Source organism: Bison bison, unplaced genomic scaffold (assembly GCF_000754665.1).
Source record: "Bison bison bison isolate TAMUID 2011002044 unplaced genomic scaffold, Bison_UMD1.0 scf7180017864012, whole genome shotgun sequence".
NCBI lineage: Eukaryota > Metazoa > Chordata > Mammalia > Artiodactyla > Bovidae > Bison > Bison bison.
In genome coordinates this window covers 192,272-219,751 of record NW_011494584.1, presented here as the reverse complement: position 1 = coordinate 219,751, position 27,480 = coordinate 192,272, and the positions used below count along the sequence as shown (strand labels likewise).

The window sequence follows — 27,480 nt, the reverse complement described above, 5'->3', positions numbered from 1 at the left end:
TCAGGGTCTTTTCCAATGACTCAACTCTTCACATGAGGTGGCCAAAGTATTGGAGTTTCAGCTTATAGAGGGTAAAAAATGACAAGGACAGTGAAGGACAGGGATGCCTAGTGTGCTGCAGTCCATGGGGTTATAAAGAGTTGTACATGACCGAGCAACTAGATAACAACAACCAATTAAAAAAAAAAATTATTTCTCCACATACAGGCCCAGGAGTAGTATCATAAGGTAGGTGTACTTTTAGTTTTTTTTGTTTTTTTTTTTTCATTTTTCTTTTTTATTTAAGGAGCCTCCATACTGTTCTCCATGATGGCTTTACCAACATACACTCCCACAAACAATATAGGAAGGTTCTCTTCTCTCCACAACATCTCCAGCATTTGTTATTTACAGACATTTTAATGATGGCCATTCTGATGTGTGGGGTGATAGCTCATGGTAGTTTTGATTTGTATTTCTCTAATAATTACTGATATTAGTTAATATTAATATATTAAGTGAGATTAATATTGAGTATATTTTCAAAACAGAAATAGACTCACAGACATAGATAACAAACTTTTGGATACCAAAAAGGAAAAGAGGGTGACAGAGTAAATTACAATTTGTGGATTAATAGATATTCACTACTATATATAAAATAGATAATCAACAAAGACTTACTGTATGGTACAAAAAATTATACTCAACACTTAGTTATAACCTGTAAAAGAAAAGAATCTGAAGAACAATAGATATATATGTGTATGGTTGGATCACCTGGCTGTACACCTATAACAAATACATCATCATAGATCAGCTATACTTCAAAAGATAAAAATAAAGTGCAGCCAATCTTCTAAAAAATATCTCCCACATTAGTTTTAAGCTTTGCCTGTTAACATCCCTTTCCTGAGAGAGGAGCAGAATAGAATTTAAGAACACAGGCTCCAGTCCAAGCTCTTCAATAAGTAAACTGTGTGACTTCAGGTATATCCTTTAATCTCACTGGGTTTCAAGATTTTCATCTGTAAAATGAAGGAATTGAGCCAGATCATCTCCAAAGTCCCTCCAGGTTCAAAGCAAACTCTCAGGTCTTAAGACTGACTTAAACCAGAGCCTCATGGTCTGTGCTCTTCTCTCTAATGCCTTGTGGTCACCATGCAGTCCTATATAGATAAAAGGACTACCAAGTGTTAATCATTCTCTCAAAGGGGACAAATGTTCTTTGAAATAAGGACTTCCTCAGCAATGAATAGCTGTTAAAATGTAATACATAATCATCCAAATGTCTGTGGTATTTGTAACATACCTCAATTCACCACATTACCAAATACAGTTTTAATGACAAATCAACCCTAAACTTATCCTGTTTGAGTGACATTAGGCCAGAAGCTGACACACCTCATGATCATTAGATCTGATATTTTTCATAATGTAACATAGTATCTAAATATGGAAAACTTACACATTACTCAAAATAGCAACATTTTATGGTACAAAAATGTTTTCTTTCCTAAATATACTTTCTCTATAACTTCAGTGTCTGCTTTTTAAAACCCTACCAACATCATATAATTTTTTTTTTAAATTTAAACTGCTAAATATTGAAGCTCATTTGCAGAGTATGTATTTGGAAAAATCCAAAGTAGTGTTTTTGCCCCTTTTTGACTTAACTTCCAATCTCTACCTTTAGAGACAGAATATTTACAAAATCTTATCAGCATACTAAGTGCTAGGAAAAAAATGGGAAAGAAGCAAGATTCCCTTTCTATAGGAAAATAAATAGAGTTAAAATGGGAAAAGAGGAAAATGAAAGCATTTTTTTAAATTGAATTTAAAACCAATGGAGAAAAAGAGGTATAAGCTTGTCTTCATATAAAGGAAAATTCAGGCCTCCTACAGACCCTATTCAAGAATTTTTCTCACTGCTTCTTAAAAATAAAACCTTAAGAAGGGTAGACTATTTCCCTTCAGGACTTTATATTATTCATTTCATGCCATATGACTCCAGTAAAGAGTAAGTAAATGTTTTGAATAAATGAACAATCTATTTCCAATGTCAAAATAATTATGCTAAAACTAGTTAAAGAATTAGTCTTGAAAAGTAAGAGTGAAGTCACTCAGTCGTGTTCGACTCTTTGTGACCCCATGGACTGTAGCCTACAAGGCTCCTCCCTCCATGGAATTCTCCAGGCAAGAGTACTGGAGTGGGTTGCCATTTCCTTCTCCAAGGGATCTTCCCCACCCAGGGATCGAACTTCAGTATCCTGCATTCCAGGTAGACGCTTTAACCTCTGAGCCACCAGGGAAGTGAATCCAAAAACAGAGTCAATGAAAGCAACTGAGAGGGTTATACACAGGATGAAAAGTCTCAGTTAATTATTTCTTCAGATAGCATTTCTGAGATAAAGCATGATCTGTTTGACTAGAAACTATTCTTCACATGGTTTTTCACAGAATTTTTTCAGGAAGTCCTTAAGAAAAGAATATAATACTTTATGTCATACTGGACTCAAAGCTAAACTTTTTATTTATTTTGTACCAGCCAAAGTGTGATCTTAGAAGGAAATTTCCATATAAAGGAAGTGGTGATTACCCCCCTAGGCCTTTGAAATGTGTTTCCTGTAAAGAAATGGAGTTTTGAGCCTCGTCAATTTTTAAACACAAAGGAAGTAGTGAAAAAAAGTTATAGTCCCTTATTATTAATTCACAGATCAGCTGTTCAAGCCAAATTGTTTCTGAATTTATAGCAAACTAAAAGGATCATAAAAATTATTTCTTCCTTGTGGTCTCCATAAACAGCTTTAACAGGTACTAGGTAATAAGTGCAATATAAATGCCTTTCCAACAGATAAGTGAAGCTGTGATCGGATTGTAATATGCTGCAATGCATTTCAGTCAACAGGTCCTTTCCAAGGAAGCACCTGGCTAAGAAGCCATGTGTTTGAAAGCTTATACTCTCCTCTCCAAGAAATAGATGTGTTGCATTATGGTGTGATGTATTTTTGAAAAGTAAACTCCTTAAGATGTATTGAAGAATAGCATTTAGGCCTCCTGCAGAAAATGCCCGCTTTTTTGCCCCCTCCCCCCCGCCTTTTTTTTTGGCCTGCTGAATGCCCACTTCAAATTGCCCGCTTTTTCTTTGTGTTGCTTTTTCAGTTATACGGTCAGCTAAATTAACTTGAGAGCAGGCAATACAGGCAACCCTAAGGCCCAGTGCAGAAGCTCAGATTCCCTGAGCTATGCTGGGACCTACATATTTGGCTATTTGCCTAGCCCTCTTGGATGCTTAGCTTCAATTTTTCTGGTGTAACTCCAAACCTAGCTGGTTTCTGGAATAATCTGGCAATATAAATAAGAAAATTGGTTCTGGAGCCTTAAGAAGATTCTCCTTAGTATAGGAGGAAAATCTAGTTTTCTTGTGCAGAAATCTCCTGACCCTTTCCCTGGTAGTCCAGTGGTTGAGAATCTACCATGCAATGCAGGAGGAGTGTGTTCAATCCCTGGTTAAGGAATTAAGATCCCTCATGGACAGGGAAAACTAACCCCATATGATGCAGCTTCTGAGCCTGCATGCTCCAAAGCCCATGCGCCACAGCTAGAGAATGCATGTACTGCAACGAAGAGCCGCATGCTGAAACAGACATGATACAGACAAATAAATAAACATTTTTATTAAAATAAAAAAAACAGCAATAGCTCTATCAGCAAATATCCGTTATGTCTTGCGCCAAGCAGTCTACTGAGTACTTTATGCACAATATTTACAGTGCTCTCAATAGTCCTTCAAAGGAGGAATTTATAGACATCGATAGAGAATGAAAAATGGGAATTATATACTGCTGACTGAAGGACAGCCTGCTGTAACTGAGCAGAACTTGCCCAAGTAGTTCTTGGATGAGCTCACAGAATTCAGGACCAGGTTTCTAGTTTCAAGGATTGGAGACTAATGTCTACAAGTACCCAGTGATGATCGGAATTCCAGCAACTAGTCAGGCACACTAAAATGCATCAAAATTTGAGAAAAATAGAATGTGAAGTTATTGACAACAATAATGTAGCAGGTGTTTGTGAAAAGATACTAACTGAAAAAAAATGAGAGAACAATCAAGCCAAGGATTTTATGAAGAGGTAACTGTGAGCTCAAACTTATCGAACAGAAATCCTTCTGACATGGCCTCTGGCCATGCAGACCACAGGCCACTGTGGCTCGAGAGAGGAGATGGGTTTAGAGAAGGAGAGCAGGTTACATTGTATTCTGAGTGCAACAGAATCCATTAAAAAGAGAGGGGATCAGATGAAACCCTGATTTTCATTGGGGTGATGCCACTGCAGTTGGTGTAGAGGTTATAGTCCCAGAGGACAGGAGTGGAGAACAGTTAGGAAACTAACATAGGAGTTTGATCCAAGGACAGGTCCTTCAGAGCAAAGAGTCCTCAAGGATGTAGTACTAAGGACTGGTCAATATTCAGAAACTTAATCTCTTCCCTTTAGTAGCATATTTTCTTTGTTTTCTGGTATTTTCCCTGCTTTTCCCACTGCATTATTTTTTAGCATCTAGAATTAAAGACTGTAATACAAAAACACATATGTTATAGTTAGAAAAATTGTTTCATGTAGGCAAATATATATGATTTAGATGGAAGAACAGAGGGGCTGGTTAGAGAAGGTATGAAAAATGGGGCCAATGCTGGAACAGTAATGTATCTTCAGGGCCATCAGTAACAGGCAGACATTGAAGTTTTCTTGTCTGCTCTTCTTTTGAGGGATTATGTGTGTGCTGTGGGTTATCCTGGAAGCTCGGCATGAAGGAGATTGAAAAGTGATTGAGTGAAGTGTTTGAGAGAAGTTTAGGAAGCTATCTAAAGAATAATGCATGAGATGACAAGTGCCTCTTACATGTAAAGCTCAGTGTTATAGATACAAGGACTGTAGATATGCTGCCCAATGCGTGCCTCTCAAGGAGCTCAGAGCAGAATGAAATAAATATCTCCACTTTATGCATGTTGCTTTTGTAGTGCAAGACAGCTTGTATTCACTGTCACCAACTATGTTGCTTATTTTTTTCCCTACATTTGAAATGGGGCTTCTGTCACAGCTCAGTTGGTAAAGAATCTGCCTGCAATGCAGGGGACCCAGATTTGATCCCTGGGTCAGGGAGATCCCCTAGTGAAGGAAATGGCAACCAACTCCTGCATTCTTGTCTAGAGAATCCTATGTACAGAGGAGCCTGGCAGGCTACAGTCCATGGGGTTGCAAGAGCTGGGCACGACTTAGCAACTAAACCACCATATTTGAAATGAGTTTTCCCTGTTCTGCATCTGACCACTGTCTTCCAACACTTGCTTTATCTCCTTCTGAAAACTTTCATAATTTCTGTCAGTCTCTGTGAACTGTCCATTTTCCAATGGAATGCCATGCCTAATTATAGCAATTAATACCTTACCCTAAAGTAAATAATTCAGGCTTACCTGGTAGCTCAGATGGTAAAGAGTCCGCCTGCAATGCAGGAGACCCAAGTTTGATCCCTGGGTCAGGAAGATCCCCTGGAGAAGGAAATGGCAACCCACCCCAGTGTTCTTGCCTGGAAAATCACATGGACAGAAGAGATTGGTAGACAACAGCCCATGAGGTCTCAAAGAATTGGACACAGCTGAGCAACTAATGCACATGAAGTAATTAATGTATTCATTACTAAGCATTTAATATTTATATACCAAAGATATGGCAGTGAATATGTGCAAGGAGTCTTTTCAATTGTGTTACATGAATTAATCCGGTCTTTGCAAAAGTACTATGAGCAGATGTTATTGCTATTCTCATTTTATTTTATTTATTTTTCTTTTGTTAATGTCAATGACTGGAGACTTTATTTACTTACTTACGTATTTATTACTTACTTACTTATTTTGACCACACCATGCAGTAAGCTAGATCTTAGTTCCCTGACCAGGGGTGGAAACTGTAATGATTGCATTGGGAACACAGAGTCTTAACCATTGGACCACCAGGGAAGTCTCACTATATTCATTTTACAGAAGAAGAAAATAAATCACTGATGGCCACACAAATAGTACGTGATAGATCTGTACATGGTAGGTTCCCTGGCATCCAGACCCACATTATTAGTCCAAGATTATACAGGCAAATTTGGCCTGGGAGTACATAATGAAGCAGGACAAAGGCTAATAGAGTTTTGCCAAGAGAATTCACTGGTCATAGCAAACACCTTCTTCCAACAACACAAGAAAAGACTCTACACATGGACATCACCAGATGGTCAACAGTGAAATCAGATTGATTATATTCTTTGCAGCCAAAGATGGAGAAGCTCTATACAGTCAGCAAAAACAAGACTGGGAGCTGACTGTGGCTCAAATCATGAACTCCTTTTTGCCAAATTCAGACTTAAATTGAAGAAAGTGGGGAAAACCACTAGACCATTAAGGTATGACCTAAATCAAATCCCTTATGATTATACAGTGGAAGTGAGAAATAGATTTAAGGGACTAGATCTGATAGATAGAGTGCCTGATGAACTATGGATGGAGGTTCGTGACATTGTACAGGAGACAGAGATCAAGACCATCCCCAAGACAAAGAATGCAAGAAAGCAAAATGGCTGTCTGAGGAGGCCTTACAAATAGCTGTGAAAAGAAGAGAAGTGAAAAGCAAAGGAGAAAAGGAAAGATATAAGCATCTGAATGCAGAATTCCAAAGAATAGCAAGGAAAGATAAGAAAGCCTTCCTCAGTGATCAAGGCAAAGAAATAGAGGAAAACAACAGAATGGGAAAGACTAGAGATCTCTTCAAGAAAATTAGAGATACAAAGGGAACATTTCATGCAAAGATGGGCTCAATAAAGCACAGAATTGGTATGTGCCTAAAAGAAGCAGGAGACATTAAGGTGAGGTGGTAAGAATACTCAGAAGAACTGTACAAAAAAGTTCTTCACAACCCAGAAAATCACGACTGTGTGATCACTCACCTAGAGCCAGACATCCTGGAATGTGAAGTCAAGTGTGCCTTAGGAAGCATCACTATGAACAATGCTAGTGAAGGTGATAGAATTCCAGCTGAGCTATTTTTAAATCCTAAAAGATGATGTTGTGAAAGTGCTGCACTCAATATGCCAGCAAATTTTAAAACTCAACAGTGGCCACAGGACTGGAAAAGGTCAGTTTTCATTCCAATCCCAAAGAAAGGCAATGCCAAAGAATGCTCAATCTACCGCACAATTGCACTCATCTCACACACTAGTAAAGTGATGCTCAAAATTCTCCAAGCCAGGCTTCAGCAATACGTGAACCATGAACTTCCACATGTTCAAGCTGGTTTTAGAAAAGGTAGAGGAACCAGAGATCAAATTGCCAATATTCGCTGGATCATCAAAAAAGCAAGAGAGTTCCAGAAAAACATATCTATCTCTGCTTTATTGACTATGCTAGAGCTTTTGACTGTGTGGATCACAATAAACTGTAGAAAATTCTGAAAGAGATGGGAATACTAGACCACCTGACCTGCCTCTTGAGAAACCTGTATGCAGGTCAGGAAGCAACAGTTAGAACTGGACATAAACAACAGACTGGTTCCAAATAGGAAAAGGAGTATGTCAAGGCTGTATATTATCACCCTGCTTATTTAACTTCTATGCAGAGTACATCATGAGAAATGCTGGGCTGGAAGAAGCACAAGCTGGAATCAAGATTGCCAGCAGAAATATCAATAACCTCAGATATGCAGATGACACCACCCTTATGGCAAAAAGTGAAGAAGAACTAAAGAGCCTCTTGATGAAAGTGAAAAAGAAGAGTGAAAAAGTTGGCTTAAAACTCAACATTCAGAAAACTAAGATCATGGCATCTGGTCCCATCACTTCATGGCAAACAGATGGGGAAACAGTGGAAACAGTGGCTGACTTTATATTTTGCGTTCCAAAATCACTGCAGATGGTAACTGCAGCCATGAAATTAAAAGATGCTTACTCCTTGGAAGGAAGTCATGACTAACCTAGACAGCATATTAAAAAGCAGAGATATTACTTTTATCAACAAAGGTCTGTCTAGTCAAGGCTTTGGTTTTTTCAGTAGTCATGTATGGATGTAAGAATTGGACTATAGATAAAGCTGAGCCAGAATTGATGCTTTTGAACTGTGGTGTTGGAAGAAGACTCTTTATTCTTGCCTCAAGAATTCCACACTTTGATGCTGAAGGATTGACACTGAAAATCTCATAAATAAATCAAGATGAAGAATCAGGCTTAAAGTAAACATAGGCTCAGATCCTTAAATGTACTGTGTAGGCACATATTCTCCATATGGCATTTCTAAATATCTGAGTGCTCATTTCTCTGAATAAAGAATGACGTTGCAGGCCATCCCTCACTTAGCCAACCATGTAGACCTTAAATTAAAGAACAATGTCAAAACAAATTAACAGCTGGTTCTCTAAAATGCTAGATATTTAACCCTTTTTATGTAACATGCATCTTTTTAAGTAGATAAAAGATAAGGAATTTAATACAAGGCCAAAATTGTAAAGTCAACCTCAGAAAAGATAAATGGACTAGAAAAACCTGCTTAGGGGAAAAAAAAAAATCATGTTTGTTAAAAGTATTTATCTTCCTTTCTCAGGGAAATTATCTAAATTATTGAAGTGAATAAACTGCTTATTGATATTTGCATTATTTTAATTTTAATAGGTTCTTTTGATATCTTGCAGTTACTGTTAATGAGAATAGCTGTAATTTACTTAGCACCTAGGATACACTAGGCTTCCCTGGTGGCTCAGCTGGTAAAGAATCTGCATGTGATGCAGAAGACCTGGGTTTCATTCCTGGGTTGGGAAGATCCCCTGGAGAATGTAATGGCTACCCATTCCTGTACTCTGGCTTCCAGAATTCCATGGACTATATAGTCCATGGGGTCACAAAACTTGGACACAACTGAGCACACAGCAATAAAAGAAAAAAAAAAAAAGAATAATATATACCAGACTTTATACATGTATTTCTCTAATCTTCACTTATTATGCATTATTAGAATATGCAACAAAGAAAGCAACGAAAACTGAGATAAAATAACTTGTTCAAGATCTCATAAGCTGATATATAGAAGTTGTTATTCCACAGTCACTAAGTCATGTCTGACTCTTTGTGACCCCATGGATTGCAGCACACCAGGCTCTTCTGTCTTTTTCTATCTACCAGAGTTTTCTCAAATTCATGTCCCTTGAGTAAGTGGTGATATCTAACCATTTTTTAAACATTATTACAAAAATAAATTATACTCATTGAATGGAAAAAATTTACAAAATTTAAAACAAAACAAAATAAAAATTAATTTAATCCAATCTTTGACCAAAGTTACCTTTGGGCATATTTATCTTTGTGCATATTTATCAGTGCAGGTAGGGGCTTTGCTTATTTTATGGTTAATGATTTAATTATACTATTCATACAATATTGTGCTTTTTTATATAACTTTATTGCATATACATTAATCTTAAATCAATGCTTTATAATATATTTTCATCATATGTATTCTATTGCATTAGGTGGCTATATCATAATTTATACAAATACAAATTATTTGCAAATCTTCACTACTATATATAAAAGTTATGCATACATTTATGAATTAAGTTTTATCTATATTTATTATTGTTTTCTTAGGTTAGTCAACTTGGATATGAATTACTATTAAAGAGGACATTAAGTGTGTGAAAGATCTTTAATGCTAATTACTAATTATTTTCTACATGCAATTACAGGCTTTTAGCAATATAAGAAAGTGCCAATTTCATTGAACATTTTTAACATTATGTATTCCTAATTTGTAAAATGAATGTAGCATCTCACTCCTTTAATCTTAGTTAAAAATAAAAAAAACACACAGAAATATATATAATAATAAGAAAAGGACTCATAGTACTTTCTCTCTAAAAGAAAAGATAGACTGGTGAATAATCTTTCAGTTCATTTACTGAAGCAGTTACATACAAGTACTTAAAAAAAAACAATATCCTTTTTAAACTGGTGTATGCCTGCGTGCTTCTGTGCTAAGTTGCTTCAGTCGTGTCCAACTCTGTTTGACACTATGAACTGTAGCCTGCCAGGCTCCTCTATTCATGGGATTTTCCAGGCAAGGATACTGGAGTGGGTTGCCATGCCCTCCTCCAGGAAGTCTTCCTGATCCAGGGACTGGACCCACGTCTCTTATGATTCCTGCATTCGCAGACAGGTTCTTTACCACTATTGCTACCTGTGAAATGAAGACTAGTGTATACTTGTTTAAAAATTAGCATTTTTAGAGATTCTTCTGTGTCATTACTAATATGCTGTCATTTTTATAACCGCAGAATGAGATTTCAATTGGTAGATGGTTTATTGTTTATTTCTACTTTCTTCTATTATTCCTCTATTGTATGAAGTTTAGATTATTTCTAATTGTCATAACTACAGCCAGTGTTTCAGTGAAAATCCTTCCAGATGACTACCTTGCAGTCATTTATGGGCACTTATTAAGGGATGATACTGAGACATTATCGCTTCATTAAAGGAGAGTCATATTTTAGTTTGGGAAATAAAACCAAAATATTCTTCAAAAAGAGTAAAACAATTATGCTTCTACCAATAGTGTGCAAGAGAACATACTTAATCACATCCTTACTAGTGTTGGATCTAAATACACTTTATTATTGTTATCAATAAATTGATAAAATAAATACCTTGCTTTTGTTTTTTTGTTCTAATATTCACCTAATTAAGAAGTTCTGAATCATTTGACATTTGTAAGCTATTATAGTTTCCCTTCATGTGAGGAATAACCTTTCATTTCTTTGCTAATTTTTTTTTCCTTTTTGTTTCTTTCTTTTTTCTAACTTTAGTAATTCATTATATAATCAGGATATTAATAAGTTGCATTAGCCATTTTTGTTTTCAAAATACAGTCATTTCTATCAAGTCCCACCTTTTGACTTATCAAATATGGGGTCTTGCTTAAAAAGGCCTCATCTTCTCCAGTTTAAATATTTGATGTCTTTAACAGTAATACTGTTACCATACTCATCTTTTAATATTGTTCTTCTAATATTATTATAATTGGTGATTTTCCATTATTATTATAATTTTCATCTATCTAGATATTATTTTGTATCAGACATTATATATATTTTTCTTCTTAAATAGCTGACTCAACACTATATATTATGCATATTTATTATACTTTTAATTCACCATGTGTCATGAGTCTGTTTCTGAAATTTTTACTGCATTCCACCAATAATTTTCCGTATTGCTAAAACACCATTAGGTCAAAACAGTTATATTTGAAAAATAAAAAGAAAGTACTAGTTACTATAATGATAAAGATTAAGACTTAAGTGGATTAAAAATTACAAAGGGAAAGTAGGAAGTTATCCATCTTTACAGATGATATTACTAAAAATAGATAACACTAGAAAATCACCTGTAAACTGACTAAAAAAAACAAAATAATTTAGAATGTTAAGGGTCCTAAGAGTAATAATCAGAAATCAGTAAATTTATATATGCACCAACAAAAATCAATCAGTAGAAGTAATGGAAAAAATAATCTATTAACATTAGCAACAAAAAGCATAAAATACTTATGCATATATCTAAGAAAAGATGACTTTTTCTTGATATTAAAGTTAAAAATAAATTAAATAAATAGAAATACATATCATATTGCTTTTTAAAATGCTAAAATTCCATTACTTAATGGATAGATTTGATAAATACCCTCAAAATATCCATGTTTTTTAATTAGATGAGCTGATTCCCAAGCATAAGATAAAAATACTAATCATGTTATAACTTGATAAACTATAAAGTTTATGGAACATTATGCATAGAAAATAGCCAATAAATTCTGAGGAAAAAAATGTGAAAGATTCATTTTCCTGCATATTTATACATATTTATAGGCTCTATAAATAAAATAGTGCAAAACTTATGCTTGAGGAGAAAGGCTGATGAAATAAATGGAACATTCAGATATAGACTAAAGGCATGTGATCAACAAACAGCATTCTGAATTAGTGGGTAATGATGGAGTATTCAGTACACCAGTATTCAAAATATTACCTTATATAATGGACAGTTATAATAAAGGTCTCAGTGAATAGTCTCCTAGCATCAATACTTTTGGATGGCCCCCTTCCACATTGACCCTAGGCTTGACCCTTAATATCAAGGGACGAAAGCAAACATGAGGCAAGCAGAGACTTGACTATTTAGAGATTACCCTGTTAGAATGCCACAGTCATCTTGGGAGAAAGTCTTGTGTAGCATCCTCGAGGATAGAAAACCACACTGAAAGAGGGAGACCCAGCCACCCTAGGCTACCTTACTGTGCTCAGCCACCAACCAACCCAGCAGTTGAATGAAGCCACATAAGTACACACACCATGGTATAGAATAAGTGAAATATGGTGACTCATAAGGCAGATGCCTGTGAACAACTTTAAAGCAGTAGAATAAATATAAATACTACACAGTGCTACTGGAACGTATCTGCAAAATATAGTGTTGAAAGAGAAAAATTAAGACACAACATGAGATACCTAGCCTATGATTGTTAATATAAATAAAACACAAGATCCAAAGAAAACAGAACAAAGCTCTTTCCTTTACCTTACCCTTGCATACCCAAGAACACACACACACAATAATACAGTGTTTAAATACTAAGTCCAAATACATTTCAGAATTTATGTTATAACTCCTTAGTCTGTTAAAAAATAGTTACTCATGAGGCTTTAGTCTTGTCTGAAGAAAACGTAAAAAGTGATGGGAAAATAATTATACTGCTACTAACATTAATCATATGTGTATAACTTTTACTCCATGATTTCTATCTTAGTTCCATTAGTTTCACAAAATACTATGGACCAAGTGGCTTAAAAAGTTTATTCCTCATTCTTAAGAGGCTGGAAAGTCAAAGACCAGGGTGTCAGCATGCTTGGCTTCGCCCTAGTTTGCAGACCAGCATCTTCTTGCAGTGTCCTCCCATGGCAGGGAGAGAGAGAAACTTTCATGTCTCTTCTTATAATGGCACTAGTCCCATGACTTAATTTCCTCCTAAAGTCTTGACATCCAATAGAAGCACATTGGGAATTAAGGCTTCAACATGTGAATTTTGAGGGTGAACACAAAATACAGTGGTGGAGCAGGCATAGAATGCATGCTCCATTCCAAAAGGAAGGAATAAGAGAAAAGAAAATAGTGATGAGTCCCATGCAAGTCTGATACACAGCATGGCAAACTCCATGAAATTTTGGTCTCAAGATATACTCTTTAGCTTGGTGTTGTGCCTTCTAGACCTACTGGAATGGCTGTTCTGCCTCTGCAGCTCTGCAAAGTGAGGAATTGTACCCCTAGGGCTTTGGATGGTTCTCCCCAGTTTTCAGTGATATTTCCTCACTACCATCTGAGACCTCATCAGAATGACCTCTACCATCCATATTTCCACATTCTTTCATGGTTTCTGTTGTATTCTCTAAGAAGACAGAGACTTTCTCTCCTTTTTTTATTCCTGGGCTTTCATGAGAGTTACGTTTAACAACCCCTTCATAGCAATATTGATTTTTTCTCACATGAACTAAAAACTCCCCCAGCCTCTAGCCATGACTTAGCTTTAAAGTTGCTGTCACACTTTTATAATAGCATCCCGACTTCTGGTACCAATGTCTGTCTTAGTCAGTTAAAGTGCTTTAAGAAAATACCAGAACCTGGATAGCTTTAACAACAGAAATGTATTTGTTACCATTCTGAGGCTGGAAAGTCAGAGGCCATGTATCAGCTTTGTTGGGTTCTTCCTGGTTTGCAGACCACTATCATCTTGCTGCATCCTCATACAGCAGAGAGTAAGAGGGAGATCATCCCTCTTATGTCTCTCATAAGGGCACTGTCTCATTCATCTGTGCTCCACCCTCATGATATAATTCTTTCCAAAATTCCCTTCTCCAAATGCCATCACATGAAAAATTAGAGCTTCAATATGTGAATTTGGAGGGAATGAGTGTATAGGACACACACATTCAGTACATGGCAGTTATTAAAAATATTTTAGTAGTAACTAAAATTTAGAGGCATTTTCCACACCTTTACCAGAAGAAAATGCTATGCAAAGAAGCATTCATTTCAGGCAAAAAAGTCAAGAATTTTCCTTTTCGCAACTTGCAAATGTACATGTTTGTTTCATATCAATTATCAAATGATCTCAATTAGAGATTTTTGTATGTTACAATCAGTTCTTTCATTCACTAAATGGGTTTTTTTCAGCCTCTTTGGCCAAGATAATCTGTGCTGCTGTTTTGTAAAAACTCTACCTTTCTCCTCCTTTCTGTGTCCCAGGGGTCTGGGTAATGTGACTGGCTGATTTTTCTGGCTAGTAAGAAGCCGCCTGGAGGTTGCACGCAGAAGATAGGACAAGAGCGTATTATGTCTCCCCATACACCATGCCCTTAGCACCTTGTCTGCTGATTTCTTGAAGAACAGCTGTTTCTTAAGATGGAAAGTCCCAGCTCCTCACAAAACATACCTCTCCACATAGCTCCTTCCTTCCAGGACACAGCAGTGACAATAACTTTACTGTTGCTCTCCACACACTACTGCACTAACCCATTGAGTCAATTTACATTGTTTTGTAAACCTCTTTGATTTATTCTAATTAGAGTTATTTTCCTTTGGGGATGCAGACTGATATACGTTTTCTCTTCAAGTGAAAGGTGAGCATAACAAAAATACAAGCTAATAACTGTTACAGGGATGTAGCTACACCCATCTATTCTCTGAAGCATTTCCCTAAATACACTTTGCAAGTCAAGGCACACAATTAAAAGCATCCCACTGCTTGACCTTAAGGATAATTACCTTAAAGAGAGAAACCATTTATTCCCTCTCCTTTTTCTTCCTAAGGTTTTATAAAGTGTGCTACATACGGTAGGTTGTGAATAATTACTGGATGTGATCACATCGTCTCCAGATCCCAAACCATGCCAAACATGGTTCCTCATGGAATTTTTTTTTTCACGTCCTTTTCTGTTTTACAGGTATACAGTAGACATTTTGGTAATATTTTTAATTGACTAGAAAGATTTTAATTTGTTTTTTGCCTTTGTTTTATCTACTTATTCTAGTATCCACTCTATGCTTAGAAATTATTTCTCACTCTGCTAATTACTAACTCCACTTCTGGTATATCACCTCTGATCCATTTACTAACTTTTGCATGAAACACACACAGAAGAACAGGTAAAGTCAGAGAGGTTGCTCTTTTCAGATTTTCTTGTTGTTTTCCAAAATCAAATTGGGGAGAGCAACCAGTCTTTAAAAATGCCATATTAGGCCATAGTTGTTATGTTTCCCTCTAAGCTCTTAAGCTCTTCAAAATATGGTGGATAATTTAGATATTCGAATTCTGGTCTATAGTGCATGTGGTGTGCACAGAATTCTTTTATTTTTTTTTTTCAAAGTGAAGGATTTCTTTGGTCTACTTTTTATTTGCTGAATATAAGGTATGCTTTTAGGCTGGTTTAGAGACCATAGATTCACAGCCTGTGTATGTTTTATATTCGACTAGATTCAACATTTAGCCAGAATCTGATTTTTTTTTTTGTATGCCATGGTTACTCACTAGAAGTTATGGACCTTCAGATACTGTGTTAATTCTGTCAAGAAATTAGACATTCTCAATATAGCGAAATTAAGTTATATATTTACATGTCAGTTTTTTCTAGAAGAATCAAATTCTCATCACCACAGAAAAATAAGATATGAGAGAAGGAAAGACAATATTAGATTTCATATTCATATATACATTTTACTTCTTTTTAAGAAAAAAAAATGAAAGAAAGGGAGAGGTGATGTACTTAAAATATTTAACACAGAATTTCTAAAATATGCTTATAAAAGTCAGGCAGGAGGGCATCCTCGTGTTCATTTTACAGCTTTTCAACCTGTGTGTTGAAAACAGAAAACATCAAAATATTATCATTTGTCAAACACTTCTAAGCTTTAGGATAATTCAGAGACTGTCCTTGCTCTTGTTATAAATCTCTACTAAATGTGTCAATTCTATTTCTCTATGCTTCCCCTCTTCCCAATGCAAATACGACCACTGTTTATGAACAGGTATAGTTTATTGAGCTATTTATGTGAAGTTCAGATAAAAACTAAATCCTCTGGTACTTGAGTAGCAACAACATTCAATCTTTTCTTACAAGGGTCAGTCTGGGATAATAGAAAACAAGTAAATATAAAAGAATTCATAAACTAGTGAATGATGGCTCATGTCAGATTTATGGTGTGTGTCCATGAAAACTCTGTGCTAACTGTAACACAATGGAGGATGCTATTTCAACAGCACATTGTGTATGTGGAGCTATATATTAATTACAAGGAGTGTATATGTTAGTCACTTAGTCATGTCAGACTCTTTGTGACTCTGTGGACTCTAGCCCTCCAGGCTCCTCTATCCATCAGATTCTCCAGGCAAGAATATGAAGTGGGTTGCCATTCCCTTCTCCATTCCTGACCCAGGGATTGAACCTGGGTCTCCCACATTGCAGGCAAATTCTTTACCAACTGAGCCACAGGGGAAGCCCATTACAAGGAGAGGGACTTTTAGTTCCTTATCTGTTAAACATTTCTTACCTTCCAGTTGGAAAAGCAAGATACGTATCATCCAATTAGAAAAACAAGATACTACTAATCCTGCATTTTACGAAGTACTAATTATTTACTTGAGCATATGTTTTCCATACAATTCAAACAATATAGTTTCTAAAATTGAGACATCAGAAAAGTTTGGGGAAATGCTTTTATTTATATGTGGATTGCAGCATTTTTTTTAACGAATAAGGTATAGTATCTGGCTAAATAAAATCTCAAGTACACTCAGTCTCCACTTACTGCTCCCCATTTGCATCCATTGATATACAGAAAAAGATTGTTCTAAAATATGTAGAGGTGCAGATGACAGGGTTTGAGGAAGGAGATCATATAGCAAAGGAGAGGGTGAATCAGAAAGACTGCGAAATCTGTGGGAACAGAAAAAAAATCATGGTTCAAAAAGATATTAATACATGCACACCAAAGCCATTGCAGCACTATTTACGATAGCCATGATATGGAAGTAACCTAAATATCCATCAACAAAAATGAAAGTGAAGTCGCCTAGCCATGTCCAACTCTTTGTGACCCCATGGACTGTAGCCTGCCAGGCTCCTCCATCCATGGGATTTTCCAGGCAAGAATACTGGAGTGGGTTGCCATTTCCTTCTCCAGGGGTCTTCCTGACCCAGGGATCGAACTTGGGTCTCCTGCATTGCAGGCAGATTCTTTACCATCTGAGTCACCAGGGAATCCCTGTCCATCAACAAACGAGTGGGTAAAGAAGATGTGCTATAATATATACAATAGAATATTCAGTTCACTTGCTCAGTCGTGTCTGATTCTTTGCGACCCCATGAATTGCAGCACTCCAGGCCTCCCTGTCCATCAACAACTCCCGGAGTTTACTTAGACTCACGTCCATCAAGTCAGTGATGCCATCCAGCCATCTCATCCTCTGTCATCCCCTTCTCCTCCTGTCCCCAATCCCTCCCAGCATCAGAGTCTTTTCCAATGGGTCAACTCCTTGCATGAGGTGGCCAAAGTACTGGAGTTTCAGCTTTAGCATCATTCCTTCCAAAGAACACCCAGGGCTGATCTCCTTTAGAATGGACTGGTTGGATCTCCTAGCAGTCCAAGGGACTCTCAAGAGTCTTTTCCAACACCACAGTTCAAAAACATCAATTCTTTGGCTATTAGTCATAAAAAGAACAAACTTTTGGACCTAAAGATTACCCTACTGAATGAAGTAAGTTGGACACATAAAGATACATATGATATGACATTGCTTATATGTGGAATATAAAATAAATAAAGGTGTACAAGTGAAGTTATTTACAAAACAAACAGAGACAGATGTAAAATGCAAACTAATGGTTACCAGGGAAGTAAAGTGGAGGGACAAATGTAGAGATTGGGACTGACATATACATACTACTATATATAAAGTGAATAACTCATAAGAACCTGCTGTATAGCACAGAGACATCTACTCAAAACTCTGTAATGGCCTATATGGGAGAAACAACTCTTAAAAAAAGTGGCTATATGTATAATTGATTCATTTTGCTGTACAGTAGAAACTAGCACAACATTGGAAATCAACTATACTCCAATATATATATATATATATATTTTTTTTTTAAATAAAGAAACACTTCCCCAGCTTCTAAGATGGGGACTGGTTCTTAGTGACCAGAAGTCAGCTTTAATATTAGAAGTCAGCTTTAAACAGAACTGTCCAGGTGGGAATATGCATGGACTCTGGTAAGAGGCAACCCTAAATGAAAACTCAGGAGATAAAATAATTGTTTTTCTGCAAATCTTTGGAGTAACTTTTACTCTAAGTTTTGGAATATCGTTGCTCTTGGGACTGACCATATGGCAAATTAATACAAGTCATTAGCTGCAATTATGAGATTCCTTCAGTAGCATCTGAGGTGATGGATTTGAAAGCAGAACAGGAGCAGAATAACATTGCAGATGCTGTAGAGTGAGTGACTTAAAAACAGCTTTGTGAGATTCTATGTGATCAGACTCATTTGGGGACTGTCTAGTGAAAGATGTGGGGAAATCATTCATTATACAAATGCAAGACCTATATCCTGGTCTTGTGGGATCTGGAGGTCTTTGTTCAGCTGCTCTTTATTAGGGTTCATGATGTTTCAATCATGTTTCTCTCTAAGTATCTATTCTTTTCCTCTCTCTGCCAAATCACTTCCTCTGCAAGGCTCCTGAATTGTCATGACATAAACTCTCCATCTTCTTAAAGATCCAGGTCCTAAAGTCAGCCACTAAATTTTCTGGTGTTTTTAGTGAAAGTCCTTGAGGTATCAATTTCAAACCCCTTCATCTGTGCAGAGTTCAAAGTCACCAGTATTCCATGGCCATCTGTTTCACCCCCTCCCTAAGAACTGAAACAACAACTCTAAAAGATGGTGGTGTGAGGTAGGCTGCCCTTGTTCCTGATCAAGTGGACTATTTGGTGATTGGGTGAGGTGTGGACTGGGCATGAATCCTGTTGATACAAGTGAGGGCAAGAAGAAAAATGTGAATTTCTATTATTAAAATGATCTCTGTTGAATTCACAAATGGAGAAATCTCATCATATTTGGGTAACTGCTGCTGCTACTAAGTCAATTCAGTCGTGTCCGACTCTGTGTGACCCCATAGACAGCAGCAGACAGATACCAGGCTTCCCTGTCCCTGGGATCTCCAGGCAAGAACACTGGAGTGGGTTGCCATTTCCTTCTCCAATGCATGAAAGTGAAAAGTGAAAGGGAAGTTGCTCAGTAGTGTCCGAATCTGTGCAACCCCATGGACTGCCACCTACCAGGCTCCTCCGTCTATGGGATTTTCCAGGCAAGAGTACTGGATGGAGTGGGGTGCCATTGCCTTCTCCGAATTTGGGTAACAGTGCATGCTTATTTTTAACATTGTGGGAATACTGGTTACATAGAAAAAACTGACATTTGTTCTTATTTTTCCATCTATGGAAAATCTATTCTGAAATCTATTATGCCATAAGAAAGATTATATTTGATGTCAAAGGGAAAATTATGCTACTGAAAGGTTGCAGTTGCAAGCTGTGTGCTACACCAGGATTTGTGAGTTCAAGAAGAGAGGATTTCGATCTCAGGACAGAGACGAGTCTTGACTACTCAGAGTTTTTGTGTAGCCAAGTTTTATTAAAGTATAATAGAGGTACAGAAAGCTTTTGACACAGACCTCAAAAGGGGACAGAAAGAATGCCTGCTTGTAAGTTTTTAGCAAGGCATTTTATGTCTGGTAGTGAGAGCTGATAATCAGATAAGAGAGACACCTCCAGGCTAAGGGAGTTTCACCAGGCCCCTCTCCCACAATGTGCATTTATGAGATAAAATGGCACCAGGTGTGTCATCCCAGGCCATAAGATAATTGACATGAATACTGGTTTGTTGAGCCATTATCTTTTAGAGTCTCTTGATGAGTGTGAAAGAGGAGAGTGAAAAAGTTGGCTTAAAACTCAACATTCAGAAAACTAAGATCATGGCATCTGGTCCCATCACTTCATGGCAAATAGATGGGGAAATAATGGAAACAGTGGCAGACTTTATCGTTTTGGGCTCCAAAATTACTGCAGATGGTGACTGCAGCCATGAAATTAAAAGATGTTTGCTCCTTGAAAGAAAAGCTATGGCCAATCTAGACAGCATATTAAAAAGCAGAGACACTACTTTGCCAACAAAAGTCCATCTAGTCAAAGCAATGGTTTTTCCAGTAATCATGTATGGCTGTGAGAGTTGGACTATAAAGAAAATTGAACACTGAAGAATTGATGCTTTTGAAATGTGGTGTTGAAGAAGACTCTTGAGAGTCCCTTGGACTGCAGGGAGATCCAACCAGTCCATCCTAAAGGAGATCGGTCCTGAATATTCATTGGAAGGACTGATGCTGAAATTGAAATTCCAGTACCTTGGCCCCCTAATGGGAAGAACTGACTCATTTGAAAAGACTCTTTATTAGGAGTCTTTTTTATTAGGAGTCTGATGCTGGGAAAGATTGAAGGCAGGAGGAGAAGGGGATGACAGAGGCTGAGATGGTTGGATGGCATTACTGACTTGAAGGATATAAGTTTGAGTAAGCTCCGGGAGTTGGTGATGGACAGGAAAGCCTGGCATGCTGCAGTTCATGGGGTAGCAAAGGGTCCAACATGACTGAGTGACTGAATTGAACTGAACTGAACTGAGCCATTGTCAGCCCAAGGTTTGAGAAAAGAAAAATATATTAGGTGGTACCGATTTGAAGAAAGGCAACTTTCAAAGCAAATACATGGTTTCATTAACATAGCTTAAGAAGAACATTTCCATAAGAAAAACGCATCAGTTAGTTCAAGGTTTGAGAAAAGTTTAAGCTAGGGGAACAAGGTGTCGTCAACAGATAAGGGAAAAAAATCTACCCCTTGAGATTTATTTCCTCCTGTCCTTTGGGGACCCCTACTGAGACTCTTAACACTCTTATTACTTAAGATATAAAAAATGGACAAATTCTGTTTCTTGAGAATGTACTATTTTCCTGGTAATAAACATACATTTATTCTCATTCTCAAAACAAGTTACTTTTATTCTCTTCCTGCTGATGAGGAAATTGAAACTTGTGGAAGTCAAGGACTTCATGTAAGGTCATATATCCATTCTGTTGAAAAACTTGGTCATGAAACTAAATCAGCCCATATTGAAAATCTTTACTTCATCCAAAACAAGTTCTCTGAACATGAATCACCTCAAAACCTCACTTTAAAGCATAAAAGCAGTAATTAAACTTGAATCTTTTTATAAACTTTATAATGAACTAAATTGATTAAACACTCAGAAAAACAAAATAATTTGGGAAAGAAGAAAAGACTCTCACCCTCTTCAACAAATCTGACATCAAATCCACACAATGCCGTGCTGAGAGGTCCAACTTTCCTAATTGCTATATTTCCCTAATAAACAAAGTGATCACAAGAGTAAGTTTTAACTCTCATTCCTCATAGTCTGCAACTTCCTATAGACATTCTGACAAATATTAGACAAACTATTAGGCCTAGTACTATGCAGAATTTTATGGTATTAAGCAGACGTGACAGTTGAGAGACTTGTAAATAATAATCACAGACTAATGAACAGTGGGAGACTTCAGAATATCAATCTGTACTAGGGGGAAATTTTGAATTAGAGACACTACTTCCTACCCAATAAATCAGTAGTGAAAAATTGAAGGCTTTCTCAATGCATCTGCTTATGCAGCTAGATCTGTAGTCCTGAAGGAGCATACAACGTGGATGCCAAAAGGAATGTAAGTTTATCACCCTACAAGGGGCTTTTGCATTTTTAACTGAACCATTTTTAAAAATTTTAATTACCTCCAAAAGAGGCTGGATTGTATCACAGAAAACTTGAGTGCATCCTTCAGTATCAGAGTGAAACTAGTTCAAGGTAGTTAGAGCTTGTCTCTTCCTTCTTCTTTAGCAGTCAAATAACATTGCCCAAAGGGAACAGAAGACACAAAGTTAAGAGAACTGAAATGCCAAGTCTTGATTGTTCATGGCTTTTATTAAATGTGAAAATTACTGATTTTGCCTCTGAGCACATGCATCATATAGAACAGAAAAGAAACAATATCTTCCATAATAATTAACAAATTCATAAAAGATACCAGACACAGGTATACATCTTCATACTTACATATCCTTTATCACTGTTAATGAATAGAAACACACCTCTTTTCAATATCCCAAGTCCATTATTTATTAAGACAAGTATAAGTAAGCCAAATTATTTATATTTAAAATTTTATGGTATTTTTGATGCTGATAACACAAAAATAATTGGACTTGGTTTTTATTTTGAGAGTTTTTAAATTCTTTAGCATTCAGGTAGTATTCAGGTAGCAGAGACACTACTTTGCCCACAAATTCCGTATATTCATAGCCATGGTTTTTCGAGTAGTCGTGTACAGATCCGAAAGTCGGTTCATAAAGAAGGCTGAGCACAGAAGAATTTCTGCTTTCAAACTGATGCTGGAGAAGACTCTTGAGAGTCCTTTGCACTACAAGGAGTTCAAACCAATCAATCCTAAATGAAATAAATATTCCCTGAATATTCATTCGAAGGACTGATGCTGAAGCCGAAGCTCAAATACTTAGGTCACCTGAGGCGAAGAGCTAACTCATTGAAAAAAACCCTGATGCTGGGAAAGATTGAAGGCAAAAGGAGAAGTGGGTGATAGACAATATGATGATTAGATAGCACCACAAGCTCAAAGGACATGAGTTTGAGCAAACTCTTGGAGATAGTGGGGGACAGAGGAGACTGATGCGCCTCTCCGTGTGGTTGTAAAGAGTTGGACTGAACAACAACAAAGTACTTAAAACCTACACCAGGTATTCATTTTTTGATGGGAACATTTGGAAGTGATTGCTAACATCATATAGGTGTCTTCATATCATTGTAATCAAAACTGAAATTGTATCCCGACTAGTATGGTATGAGCTTCGTTTACTGAAAGAACAGTGACCCAAATATTACTGACACAAGACAAGATAAAGATCCAGAAAATTAATAAGAAATTGTGCATGTCATTCTGAAATATTCTACAAATATTATTTCAAAATGATTACTTTATTCCATTTCAAGTATATATAGAAAAAGTAATAGTTACCAAGTAATAATACTTCAGAATATTATAATTAAGCATTAATCACTTAATTTCATTAATCCATTAAAATTTCTAGACTCTTTGGAAGCAAGGTGAGTTATATTCACCTCCAGTATATTTCTAGTGCTTTCTATTTAGTAACATTCAATAAATGTTTAAGAAATCTTTTTAAAGGAGTAGTTATACATGGTAGCTCTTCTTTTGTGTAGAAAAAGTCATGCTCTCTCCAAAGGCAACAAATAGTCTCTCACAAATCTTCAAATATTTCTAAAATTATTGCATAGTTTCCTAACTCTATGAAATGTAGTAACATAGAAGCAATGTAGGGAAAGAGCATATTAGCCAAGATGGCATGGTCAGGCTTTCTCACCCCAGGGCATCTTGCTTTTGTCCCACGTTTTATAAATCATGATTATGTAACAGCTGGGATCACTTACAGCCCTGCACATGCACATTACCAGGTACTTACTAAGATGTGGACTACTTGTGATATGAGTTCCAACTAAAAAGCAGCGGCATTACTGCCGATCATGGCTGTATCCCTTGAGTCAGTAACAGAGGAGAGAATACAGTGTGTCTCTGGCTATGGCTGCTGCGCCAGCGAGGCGAGAATAAGGAGTCTGCAGCTCCTATGGCTCCTCACATTTTCTTCTAGCCTCTTAGCTTGCCCCTTGCCTACCATGGGTTCAGTGAACAGTGAGTGCAGTGAACAGCAAGACAACTGGCCTCATTCATGAACAGGATCAGCGATACTAGCAGTTACAGTCTTATGTCTGTTTTAGTAAAATATTTGTGCTTATGCACTTCATAACTTCCATCGTTACGACCGATTTTTTAAGAACACTTATTTCGTTTTATTCTATGATGTTAAAGGTCTGTGTTTATTCATATTTTGAGCTTGTCACATGCTTATATTGAAATTTTAAGGTGCTATTATCCTGAATGTATTTCTATATTATGTATCCATATATTTCTATATTATGTGTGTAGATATTTACAAAAAATAAATTTTTTAAGAAATAGTATACGGAAAATAAATTTTCTAGGTGACAAGAATAAAATGGGCCATTTTTAGAGTTTTTTTTTGTTTTAATTGTAGTTACTGTTTTGTCTCTAAGTAGTGTCTAACTCTTTTTGCCATAAGGGTGGTGTCAGATCACCCTTATGGCAGAAAGTGAAGAGGAACTCAAAAGCCTCTTGATGAAAGTGAAAGAGGAGAGTGAAAAAGTTGGCTTAAAGCTCAACATTTAGAAAACTAAGATCATGGCATCTGGTCCCATCACTTCATGGGAAATAGATGGGGACACAGTGGAAACAGTATCAGACTTTATTTTTGGGGGCTCCAAAATCACTGCAGATGGTGACTGCAGCCATGAAATTAAAAGACGCTTACTCTTTGGAAGGAAGGTTATGACCAACCTAGACAGCATATTTAAAAGCAGAGACGTTACTTTGCCAACAAAGGTCCGTCTAGTCAAGGCTATGGTTTTTCCAGTGGTCATGTATGAATGTGAGAGTTGGACTGTGAAGAAGGCTGAGCACCTAAGAATTGATGCTTTTGAACTGTGGTGTTGGAGAAGACTCTTGAGAGTCCCTTGGATGCAAGGAGATCCAACCAGTCCATTCTGAAAAAGATCAGTCCTGGGTGTTCTTTGGAAGGACTGATGCTGAAGCTGAAACTCCAATACTTTGGCCACCTCATGCGAAGAGTTGACTCATTGGAAAAGACTCTGAAGCTGGGAGGGATTGGGGGCAGGAGGGGAAGGGGACGACAGAGGATGAGATAGCTGGATGGCGTCACCAACTTGATGGGCATGAGTTTGGGTTAACTCTGGGAGTTGGTGATGGACAGGGACGCCTGGTGTGCTGCAGTTCATGGGGTTGCAGAGTCAGACATGACTGAGCGACTGAACTGAACTGAACTGAACTCTTTTTGCAACGCATGGACTGTAGCCTACCAGGCTCCTCTGTCCACAGGATTTCTCAGGCAAGAATACTAGAGTGGAATTGTCATTCCCTTCTCCAGGAGATCTTCCTGATTCAGGGATTGAACCTGCATCTCCTGCTTTACCACTAAACCACACGAGAAGCCTTTTGTTTTATACTCATAGTAAAGTCATCTTAATCTTATTTTTTTCATTTAGGAGCAAAGTCAGTTAAGAATACCTCTCTCATCTTTATTTTTAAGGAAATTTTGGAAATATTAGAAAGTGCTTTAATCAATATTATTAAAAAAAATAAAAGTCCCTTCCAATTCTGTTGGGCTTTATGCATTTTGGGTGTAACTTTGTAAAGTAGTTTCTATCTCATTTTATCTTATTTTTGCTAGGAAGTCACCCATGTTATATGTAAGGGTTTCCATATATATTCACCCCCAAACAAGCAAAACCCCACAAAATTGACTTCTCCATTTCACAGGGACTTCTGATCATCTATAGCTAGCATTCAGGACAAAAATAATTGAAGTAATCAAAGAGATCACCAAAATATATTTTAAAATATATTTATTTTTAAATTAAATTTAATAGAAAAATGCCATAAATATCCAAAGTTCATCATTATTCAATATAAAATGATTAATACAACACAGGTGTATCATTAATAATTATAACAGTATTAGCATGGCAAGGATGAAACTTTAACTTGGATTTAGAACATAATAAAATAAATGTTAAAATCATAAAGGTAGTTAAGGTGATCCTAAAATGCAATAAATAGAAGTCTAATAGTTCTATAGTCCCTAAATCTACATCTATTAAGGTGAAAAAGCTTAAAATGAGAAAAATATGAATACTTATCTAAACAATGATGAGTATCAAATTTATTTGGTTATCACAAGCAATATAAGACGTCAATGAAGTGAGTGGAAAAGATGTATACTCAAGGTTTTCATTCCTTCTCATTTTCCTAGACATTAACTAAGTTGATTCAATATCAGTGGGTTTTGAGACATGCAAAATATGTCTACTTTTTGGCCCTTGATGATAAAAGTAAAGTGTGTTGCTCCAGTTAACTAGATACATCGCTTTTAATTATTTTGCTTTCTATAGCATGAGTTATAAATGTTTGGCTTTAATGAAAGGACAACCTAAGGAAGGAGGAGGGCAGTGGGATTTAAAGCAGACTCTAACAAGATTCAGCCACCAGTTCCTGCACAGCCTGATAACTAATGCCCAGGCTCTGAGTCCTCTTTTCACCTGCCCATAGTGCATTTCCTTCATCCCTTTGGAGTTTCCTGTCTAACTTTGATTTTCATTTTTGCAGGTTTGGATTTATTCTTCATAAAGATGAAGCTGCACTACAAAAGATTGATCTTGAAACCATGTCATACATCAAGACTATTAATTTGAAGGACTATCAATGCATCCCACAGTCACTAGCATACACACACTTGGGAGGATATTACTTCATTGGCTGCAAACCCGACAGCACTGGGGCAGCTCCCCCACAGCTCTTGGTGGACGGTGTCACCGACTCAGTCATTGGGTTCAACAGTGACGTGACGGGCACTCCATACGTCTCTCCAGATGGACACTATCTTGTCACCATCAGTGACGTGAAAGGTCTTGTGAGGGTCCAGTACATCACCATCAGAGGAGAAATACAGGAGGCTTTTGATATTCACACTAATCTGCACATATCTGACCTGGCCTTTCAGCCATCCTTTACGGAAGCCCATCAGTACAACATTTATGGTAGTTCAAGCACACAGACAGATGTGCTCTTTGTGGAGCTTGCCTCCGGGAAGGTTAAGATGATAAAAAGCCTTAAGGAACCACTCAAGGCAGAAGAATGGCCTTGGAACCTGAAGAACAGACAAATCCAGGACAGTGGCTTGTTTGGTCAATACCTGATGACTCCTTCCAAGGACTCTCTCTTTATACTTGATGGACGACTCAATAAATTAAACTGTGAGATCACTGAAGTTGAGAAGGGAAACACAGTCATCTGGGTTGGAGAAGCCTAGAAGCCCTGTTAAATAATTATTAAATCAAGAGTTTTCCAATACACTGCACTAATCCATTATTTAAATTTACAGTTTAACTTTCTAAGTTTGTATCCTAGCCAAACATCAGTTATTTGGATGGCCCAAATAAAATAGTTTTTTTTTTTTTTAAACAAAGACATACACAATTATTAACATTGGTTGATTAGAAATAGTTAACACAGTATTTAAT

General features: G+C 36.8%; 1 protein-coding gene across 1 annotated transcript in view; it reads left to right on the top strand.

The window, feature by feature from the left end:
* FSTL5 (follistatin-like 5) overlaps nt 1-27,269 on the top strand; it is a 773,393-nt gene extending 746,124 nt beyond the window's left edge. Inside the window, exon 16 of the mRNA XM_010834087.1 lies at nt 26,567-27,269. Coding sequence (XP_010832389.1) covers nt 26,567-27,269 — 703 coding nt within the window. The remainder of the gene's footprint in view (nt 1-26,566) is intronic.
* Nucleotides 27,270-27,480: the final 211 nt, after the last annotated feature.